This window comes from Pangasianodon hypophthalmus, chromosome 13 (assembly GCF_027358585.1).
Source record: "Pangasianodon hypophthalmus isolate fPanHyp1 chromosome 13, fPanHyp1.pri, whole genome shotgun sequence".
NCBI classification, from domain to species: domain Eukaryota; kingdom Metazoa; phylum Chordata; class Actinopteri; order Siluriformes; family Pangasiidae; genus Pangasianodon; species Pangasianodon hypophthalmus.
In genome coordinates, this window is record NC_069722.1 from 12,951,542 (window position 1) to 12,962,148 (window position 10,607).

The 10,607-nt window shown below is 37.9% G+C and overlaps 1 protein-coding gene across 1 annotated transcript; it reads left to right on the forward strand.

The window, feature by feature from the left end:
• Positions 1-97: 97 nt before the first annotated feature.
• pglyrp6 (peptidoglycan recognition protein 6) lies at positions 98-6,248 on the forward strand. Its single transcript, XM_026916467.3, has 5 exons — positions 98-1,556; positions 3,301-4,125; positions 4,747-4,957; positions 5,782-6,076; positions 6,174-6,248. Exons 1-5 carry the CDS (start codon positions 1,493-1,495, stop codon positions 6,186-6,188), a joined length of 1,410 nt encoding a protein of 469 aa, XP_026772268.3. The 5' UTR covers positions 98-1,492; the 3' UTR covers positions 6,189-6,248.
• The last annotated feature ends 4,359 nt before the right edge of the window (positions 6,249-10,607 follow it).

The window sequence follows — 10,607 nt, forward strand, 5'->3', positions numbered from 1 at the left end:
TAATACTTCTAATCATAGCAGGCAAAGCCAGATTACAGTTTGGGATTTTCCAGATTTTTTGTTGAAAAATTGCTGAAGTTCTTACTGTAACATCTTAAAACCTTTATTTCAGTTAAGTGACCAGCTTGGTACACATTGCCAAGTGTATTATTTAGAACTGACTGCTGTAAAGGGAAGTCAAGTGGAAAACGTTGTTTTTCATTACACAAGTTAGTGGTTGATCTCGCTAGCAAGCATGTTTTTACAGTTGTGCTATTCATATTTTTAAATGCTCAGTCTTTCTTAATTCTATCACTGGAATGTCCAAGCCTCTTTTAACCAGCTAGCAGAACTGCAACTAATGCTGAATTTATGACCACTGTATAGTCCTTCTTGGAACTTCCTACTTCCCACTTCAGGCACATTCACATAGCTTCAGCAGTTTGAGGTTTCGGGGGGTGGAGGGGGAGTGGATGTGCAGAAAAGGTTAGTGCTTGTTATACTACTTTGTGAATATAAAAATCTTTTAAAGTGCTTTTACCCTTTACATATAAAAGCACACAAAAAAAGAAGAGTAGAATATACAGAAATAACACACAAAATATTCTGTATTTTTCACCACTATCCCCCCCTCCCCCAAATCAATCCAGATGACACCATTGTAGTTTCTGTAATTGCACATCAGACTAAAAAATGACAATTTAAAAAATAATGTATTCATCATTTTCACTCTGCCACCATGGACAGAGACATCACTACAACTCAGAAGTGAATGCTTTTGAAAAAGTAGGAATCATGAATTGGAGGACAGTTCAAATGGGTTCGGTAGTTGAAAACCTCCCAGCCATGAATGCTGCATGATTCCACTTGCTTAAGCAATTGGGTTTGGGCTTGGCTCCTGCTTGGTGGAAAAAATCTGTAACCACACTGCTCCTTTGCAGACTCTTGAACACTCCTGGCCTATACAGTGTACAGTGGTGTTCACTCAAGTAATTGATGCAATCAGTATTCTTCCTTGTGTACTTCACGTCCTTGTAATCCTGAACTGGTGTGATTTCCTGTATGTACAAGCCGCTGTTCACGCTGTTCTCAAACATGGTGCAATGCCGTGGCATGAGAACGGCTTAGTGGTACTACACAATGAAAAACAACCGTAGAAATATATCCTGACAGACTGGTTAATGATTACCCACTGCAGCGTATGTATCAGAATTAAATGTTACTCAACAACAGCCCAATTCGTGTTGGGCTTAGCAGAAGACTGTTTGCAGGCTTTTTATATTAAGTGGAAAATAGATATGTAGGGCCTTGAATGTTTAAGCTGGAAGGGCCCATATTGCACATGTCATTTTCCCATGATTTAATTGACAGGAATAGGTTTCACAGGGACTGTTTATCAGTATATTCTCTTATGTAACAGGATATCAAGAGGATGTGCATATAAAAGGCAGCATAGTTAGCGCAGGCAGTTCCTTATTTTCAAGACGGATTGTGTTCTGTGAAGTTCGTACTCATGGATTTACAATACAGATGGATGTTTTACTTGTGTGTGCTGGTAGTCCAGTGCTTCACAGATGGTAAGTAACATTTTTGTGGGGGTTTCAATAGCTTCAACTTTTTTTTTTTTTTTTTTTTTTTTTTCTTAACAAACCTAAAGGAATGGTAGGCAGTAATCCTGAGATATCACATAAATTAAATGCAAAACGTGTCTTGTCAAATTAGTTTAGATTTTTCATGATTGCATTTTAAAACTTTTATAACTTTAAAAAGGTTTATAATTTTCTTAAAATTATGTATATATAAAATCATGGATAAACACATTTCTAAGTAAATTTTTTAATTTTTTTGTTTGTTTGTCACATTTAGAAACTAGGCTTAAGGTCTTGTGCACAGTGTAGGGCTAGTGAGCAAAACAAGCCACTAGGTCAACTAAGATCAGTTTTCGAATATACTTTGATTTCATTCTTCAACACAATTAATCATTTATACAGTCTACCAATCAAGATCAAATCAAGAAGATATGCACATCCACATCTTAAATTCAAATCAGTTCAGTATACTTTGGGTGGAGAATCCTCCTTTAAAACCATTTTTCTAGGATTTTCTTACCTGTGCCTAGCAATACTCTAATTGTATTTATCCCCTTGATATTTAAACTAGGAAATTTACTTAATCTAAATGAGGTTAATCACAGAGAACATTCTGTAGAATATACCTATACAGAATCAGTAATACTAAAATACACATTTATCCCAGAGGTCAGTGAGGTTTTTAGTTCTGTGGAGTGGAATCATGTTCCCTTTTTATGATTCTTATGGCCACAAGCATTCTCTGGTCTAGCCTGTGCTGGTGCCATTTTGTTAATCCTTAGATTTAATTCATAGATTTTAGATTATAATTAGTTTCCTGCTTTTTTCACATCTGAGTTATAATTGATTAAGTAAGGAAAGTGCTGTTATAGGGAAATGTGGAGTTCCAATAACACCACATGTCTGAACTGTTTTATTTGTCTTATACCACAGCTATTTACCAATGATTCTACTTTTTTTTAGTTTATTAATGAACAGCACATAGTTTTTTATCAATTTATAGCTCCATTTAATGTTGTGGAATGTCCATGAAATAAGTTCCTATTATCATTTGCATTATAACAGCTCACCAGCCTCCTGTTTTTTCTGTCTTGAAGTTACTGACTCAAAAATGCAGCTTGTTATGTTACTGAGAAACTGGAAACCTGCAAAGTGTTCTGTCTTGAAGACTTCCCCATGGCAGAAAACATACAGACTGTTACAAAGCACTGACACTCACTCCTTCCTTAAATGTTTTTATACAAATCTGTTTAGAGAAAACATCAGCATATAAGTCAGCACTACTCTCGACTGCAGTTATAGAAAATTAATTAACACCTGACCAATCAGGTTTGAGAATTCAGCAGTGCTGTGGTATAATTAGAATTATTTATATGTCATTTCTTCAATCTTGGGTCCAATAATCATGACAAAAATGTTGATTTTTACTGCATTCAGTACTCTGTTTTCTTACCTGAACTGTACTTGTTTGCCTTGGTCTGAATTAGAAGTAGATAAGAAAATGCATGGACTCAAAGAGCAAATGTTTAAAAAACAGGTGGAGACCGAAATATTGCAAGGTCATTTAGGGTTCCTTATTTTTAGAATCTTTGTCAATTAATTATATCATTCATTTGACTGTCAGTCAATATGTAAGTTATATAATAACTAGTGGATTGTCTATTACGTCAGCTTTATTATACCTGCTTTAAATGCTAATACTGATTTATTCCCTGCTGTTCTTCCTGGTTAGACATCTACACCAAGCACATGGATAACTTCATTAAGGTGGTGGAGATTATTGAGTCAGAGAACCCTGGAATCGGGCCTCTAGCTGTGCTGAGGGGTTTGCGTAAAGCTGCGGGCATTGACACGCCATTTATCCAGCATTATCTTGGTCCCCTCAATGACACACAGAGTCTTGTACTAAAGTCAACACTCACTGAGTACATCCACAGCGTTCTTAACCACCAGGTGGTGCAGAATGTGGAGGAAGGTGTAGTACTCACAGCAGATGGAACCACTGTGGCTCTAACTCCTCTACTGCTGGGCCTTGAGGCTGGTCTGAAGTCCACTTCCTGGCCACGTGTGCCTGGTCTCTACCCTCTTACCCTCAGCAAGAATCTAGTTCTTTCATTCCTTCATCATTCCCAGGCTGAATATTCCACCTCATCACGTCTAGGTCCTGGCGGATGTTGGGACAAGGTGACAGATCCTCAGGTCTTCACTCTTTCTGGTGTGGCCTCCTTGGCTACAGATGCTCTAATAAATGGAGGTATGGATGGAATGATTTTAGGGAAGCATGTTGCTAAACCTAAAAAACACCTGCTAACATTGAGTAGCCTTCTGAGACAGTACTACACCTATCAGCTGGACAGTGCAGGGCTCGATGCCGCACCTGCTCTGATCAGCCAGCTTCGCAGAAGCACCTTCAGGAGGGTGATCAGCCTTGCCTCACTGAAAAAGCAACTAGCTAGGTCTCTGAGTATATATCGAAGGTTGGATGAATATCGGAAGAAAAACAAACAAAATGTGGAGATGGATGAAGGTCTGAAGGAATTTGTCCACAGTTACATAGGTATGTTGTTTTTCGGTTCAATTCTATTTGTATGGCCCTTTTAGCTTTACAGAAATATTTGTTGCAGATTTAGATCCCTACTGAGTAAGCCAGAGGCGACAGTGACAAAGAAAAACTGCCTGAAATGACATAAAGAAGAAACCTTGAGATAAAACAGACATAAAAGGAAACTCATCCTTGTCTGGGTGACACTGGATCGTTTAAAGGGATTATAAACTATTTGTAGAACAGTAAAGTCAAACAGTACTAAGTGCACTGAAAGAATGTTCAGTATGAGCATATTGTGAATAAAAGTCCTGGGATGAGCACAGAACAGTCTTTATGGTTTGAGCAGCGATTCTTAGAAGATACAAATATCCAGGTGAGATTATCCACTGAAGTAAGAGAGAGGCTTGGGCATAAGCTAGCATGTTATAGGATAGGGTAATAGTGGGCATACTGTTCTTAACTATACTGTGGTTTATTTTGTATTTCCTCTTACTTGTCTCATGATGTCACTTTGACTAAGCTACAGTAAGATTAACCATTGTGATAAACTGTGATAAGTGAATTTCCCCACTGTGGGATCAATAAAGTTTATCTTATCTTTATCTTATCATTATGTCTCTGCCTCATCTTCAGACTGTCCAGCCATCATTCCACGTTGCATGTGGGAAGCTCAGCCTTACCGCGGTACTCCCACTCTGCTGTCCCTTCCTTTATCCTTCCTATATATCCATCACACTTATGAGCCATCCAAGCCATGTCTGTCCTTCCAGCAGTGCTCTCAAGACATGAGGGCTATGCAGCGCTTCCATCAGGACGACCGTGGCTGGGACGATATTGGATATAGGTGTGGGCACGAAACACTGATGTTTAGGATTTGGCATAAGACCAGATGTTTCGTACAATATAAAATGTGTAGCTTAGACATGGCATGATTCTACTATATGGCCAAAAGTATGTGGACACCTGACCATCACACCCATATGTGGTTCTTCCTCAAACTGTAGCCACAAAGCTAGAAGCACACAATTGTACAGAATGTCTTTGTATGCTGAGCATTACAATTTCCCTTCACTGGAACCAAGAGGCCCAAATATGTTCTAGTATGACAATGCCCTTTTCACAAAGCAACGTCCATGAAGACATGGTTTGCCAAGGCTGATGTGAAAGAACTCGAGTGGCCTGCACAGAGCCCTGACCACAACCCCACTAAACACCTTTGCGATAAACTGTGCGCCAGGCCTCTTCATGCAATATCAGTGCCTGACCTCACTAATGCTCTTGTAGCTGAATCAGCAAAAATTCCCACAGCCATGCTCCAAAATCTAGTGGAAAGCCTTCTCAGAGGAGTGGACATATGAGTGTTATGGTCAGGTATCCACAAACCTTTGTCCATATAATGTACTTTACATCATTTAGTAAAATAACAGTGGTGTTTTGAATGAAAATGCACTTCATTTTCATCTACAATTTTATATATTTTGTGAAATTGTAAAATATTTGGTAGCTGCCTTTGAACACCAATTAATACTTACCATAAACCATAAACTTACTATAAAATAGCACTCAGGTCCCAAGGTTCTTTCAAATTTGTAGTTTATCTGAATCTCAAACTCAGCAGTCATATTCTCATTTTTCATTTTCTCATCTACTCTGTTTGCTCCTCTCCAGCTTCGTGGCTGGTTCTGACGGCTACATATATGAAGGGCGTGGCTGGCTCTGGCAAGGTGCCCACACCAAAGGCTATAACTCTAAAGGCTACGGCGTCTCCTTCATAGGAGACTACATGTCCAGCATCCCTTCCCAACGCACCATGGATCTAGTGAGGAACCAGCTGGCAAAGTGTGCCACAGAGGGAGGGAGGCTGGTCTCAAACTTCATTATACATGGGCACAGACAGCTGGTGAGCACCTCCTGTCCTGGAGATGCCCTTTACAGAGAAATCAACGGATGGGAGCACTTTGGGGTAAAAGATGAAGTCACAGAACTCAAGTTATAAAATGCATCTATGTTTACTTTTAATATTCTCTAGATTGATCTGTGTGTGTCTTTGTGTTTCACAGGAGGTTAAGCACTAAAGAAGATATGAAACATCTTAAGTCCATGGCATTTTGCAGAATAAATATGCCTCAAATACACCACCCTGGTCCAATGTGTCATCACTATTTCTGAGAATCTATACTTTTTGAATCTAGCGAGATTTACAGTCAGGTCCATAAATATTGGGACAGTGACACAGTTTTGGTAATTTTGCCTCTGTACACCACCACAGTGGATTTGAAATGAAGCAGTCAAGATGTGACTGAAGCATAGACTTTCAGCTTTAATTCAAGGGGTTTAACAAAAATATTGCATTAACCGTTTAGGAATTACAGCCATTTTTTACAGAGTTCCTCCATTTTCACAGGCTCAAAAGTAATGGGACAAACTAATATAATCATAAATATTAGGATTATTTTTATTACTTGGAGGTAAATCCTTTGCAGTCAATGACTACCTGAAGTCTGGACCCCATGGACATCACCAAATGCTGAGTTTCCTCCCTTGAGATGATTTGCCAGGTCTTTACTGCAGCCATCTTCATTTGCTGCTTGTTTGTGGGTCATTCTGCCTTCAGATTTGTCTTCAGTAAGTGAAAAGCAGCTCAGTTGGGTTGAGGTCAGGTGACTGACTCGGCCATTTAAGAACATTTAATTTCCAAGCTCTTGGGCTGCTTTCACAGTATGTTTTGGGTTGTTATCCATCTCTACCGTGAAGCGTCGTCCTATCAGTTTTGCAGCATATGACTGAATCTGAGCAGAAAGTATAGCTCTGTACACTTCAGAATTCATCCTGCTACTTCTATCAACAGTCACATTATCAATAAACCCCAGTGACCCAGTTCCATTGGCAGCCAAACATGCCCATGCCATAACACTGCCTCCACATGTTTGACGGATGATGTGGTATGCTTTGGATCATGAGCCCTTCCTTTCCTTCTCCATACTTTTCTCTTCCCATCATTCTGGTACAAGTTAATCTTGCATCGGAACTGGTCAGGCTTTTTTTAGAGGTTTTTTAGCAAAGTCTAATCTGGCCTTTGTGTTCTTGAGTGTTACCAGCGGTTTGCATCTTGAGGTAAACCGTCTGTATTTACATTCATGAAGATGGCTCTTGATTGTAGACTTTGACAATGATAGGCCTACCTCCTCCAGAGTGTTCCTGACTTGGCTAGATGTTGTGAAGGGGTTGTTCTTCAATAAGAAAAGAATTCTGCAATCATCCACTGTAGTTGTTTTCTGTGGTCTCCCAGGCCTTTTGGTGTTGCTGAGCTCGCAAGTGCATTCCTTCTTTTTAAGAATGTACCAAATTGTTGATTTGGCCCTCCTAAAGTTTCTGCTATCTCTCTGATAGGTCTGTTTTGGTTTTTCAGCCTAATGATGGCCTCCTTCACTTGCATCAACACCTCTTTGGACGGCATATTGAGAGTTCCCATGAACAGCTACCAAATGCAAATTCAACACTTGGAATCAGCTCCAGACCTTTTATCTCCTTAATTTATCATGATATAAGGAGGAAACAGGCCACAGCTGGCCATGAAACTGCTTATCAGTCAATTGTCCCATTACATTTGAGCCTGTGAAAATGGAGGAACTCTGTAAAAAATGGCTGTAATTCCTAAACGGTTAATGCAATATTTTTGTTAAACCCCTTGAATTAAAGCTGAAAGTCTACGCTTCAGTCACATCTTGACTGCTTCATTTCAAATCCACTGTGGTGGTGTACAGAGGCAAAATTACCAAAACTGTGTCACTGTCCCAATATTTATGGACCTAACTGTAAATCTCACTGTAATTATCATTTTAACAGCATGGAGGGTGAATATTATTTTGCTTACAAATGCACCTCTTCACATTAGTTAATTAAACAGCATTGGAAAAGGTCTGAATGAACAAGGCCTTTAATTTAAATATTTTTATTCAGTTCAGGTCATTTTGTGCACCTTTTTTGGTTGCGCTTGTTATCCTACACAATCAGGCCAGAATTTCATGTTAGTAAAATAAAGTACCTGTTCTATGAACTGTGATGCCTGTAGTGCATGACAGTCATTGCTACTGCTATACCATTACATTGTTGTTAAGGGTTTCTGAATATGTAAAAATTATATTATTTTATATATTATAAAAATATTAACACTTGTACATGCATTTGAATGTTGGCCTTAAATCCACTATTGAACAGGGATTAGCCAAGAGTTCAGCTGCTGAGAAAACAACAAATGACACACCTCAAAGAGAAGGTGAAATATGTGGTGAAGAACATGTTCAGTAATGGGGTAAAATAAAATAGGGGTAACAGTTAATTTTGTGGTTTTTAGGCTGAGAAGCCTTCTCACCACATAGTTTTATCAGCTTAAGATGCTAGCTCTTTCAAGCAAGGCGGCGGTGGCGGTGTGAAGCTTGCCTAGGGCCCCAACTGTTCAAGAACCAGCTCTGCTCTATTTTGAAACTCAGAATACACATATTCTGAATATTGTGGATCAACCTTTATTCTTAGATCTAGTACAAATTAGAATTTTGGCTGTTATGAAACACTACAAAAAGCATAAATGATGCTAGTGAATCCTTCCTGTCTTTTAGGATACACCTTTGTTGATTTTTACTGAATATATTTCCAAAATGCAAAGCGTTCTGGCACAGGTTTGGAAAATTTTAAACCTTTAAAAGACACACAATGCAATACTTGTTCAAAAAAAAAAAAAAAAAAAAGCTAATTTTTACTAACTGGATCACTTTCAATAGCATTTCATTGATTTTTTTTTTTCAGATTCACACTTTAGAAATTATAATAATTTCGCTTTTGCAGCAAGATAATTAATGAATTTTGATTGAAAACATTTCCAAGTGCTTAGATATGTGCTTAGAGATTACAACCAAATATTTTGGGTAATCAGTCTCCCACACGCAACAGACAGGATGGAACCGTGGCTATCACCTTCTATCAAACATCAGAATCAAAAGTGAATATGACAAAATAAAATATACTGCACATCCTACAAACATAGCTGGAAACTTCATTCTAGATATTTCAGTAAAAAGCTCACAAATGTTTAACCTATAGCTGGTCAGTTTGTGAGCTTGCCTAGTTTGTCAGTCTTTCTTTTTGTTAAATATGGGAAATAAACCCTGAGGACTGTGGTTCATAAGTATGGGTTTCTTTTTTATATAGATATATTCTTGATAAAACTTCATGTTTGAGAAATTGCTGAAAAATCTAGCTCACAGTTGACTGACAGCTGGCAGTGAACTCCTGCTAATCAGCATGTTTTAACACAACTCATGTATACATATAAGGGGCATGACTGTAATATTATACCTTCGTAAAGTTGTTATAACTTTTTTTTACTTATTTTAGCTCAGTAAGTTGATGAAAGAGGAGTAGCGCTGGTGATGTCAGTCCAGGTTTCATACAGGTTTCAAAGCCATTATTTTTAAAACTGAAAGTGCCCCCTTGTGGATATATTAATGTTCAAAACACTCATTTGTTATCTCTTGAGAAAAAGGGAAAAGTTGGATGATGTGATAAATGTGTGTAACCCTGTGGTTGAGCTGCCTGTTAAAGGGTTAAAGGTGCTTATCTGGAAAAGTACAAAAATTACCAAAAAAAAAAAAAGTTTGGAAAAACCTATGTATATTCTGTTGTCAGTGTAATATAGAGTCTAGACCAGTGATCAGAAAATTTTAGCAAAAATCAACAAAGGTGTATCCTAAAACACAGAAAGGATTTACTAGCATCATTTATGCTTTTTTTTTTTTTTTTAAATCTCCCTGCTCCATTTCGAAACTCAAAATACACATATTCTCAATATTTTGGATTAATCTTTTTTTCTGGCCCCAATCTGGCAACGTATCTCAGGGGATACGCACACTTCAAAATTTGCTAAACAACATTGTGAACTATTTTCCTTCATCAGCATGTAAACACAATCCTCATCATCAATATTATTGATTATATTATTGTATATTATTGTTTTACTGAAAATAAATATGATTCATGTATAATTACTTATCACATGCTCAGCATCTCCTGTGCCTTGTGTAGCCATGATGGTTTCTGGTCAGTGACTAAACAATCACTTGAACCAAGTCATGTGACCCAGATACTCCAAATAGACCAAACTTTGATAAATTGGTAAATGTAAAAACTTTTACTCATGCCCCTGCAGGGTGCCAAAGAGAATGGATCTTGTGGTGCATGTTGCCTGTTTAAGGGTTAAAATGCAATTTCATCCTAAAATAATGGCATTTGGAACATTATCAAAATGCGAGCACATTGACAATGATTTTTTTCAATATAAAAATAAAGCCTGTTTCCTGATATTCCTGATAAAATATTTAAAATATGAGGAACTCTCCCTGCATAAATCTTTTGGACATAATTTTGTATTTAATTCACCAATTCTGAATATGACCCTATATCCATCCGTTTTCTGTATCACTTATCCTACACAGGGTCAC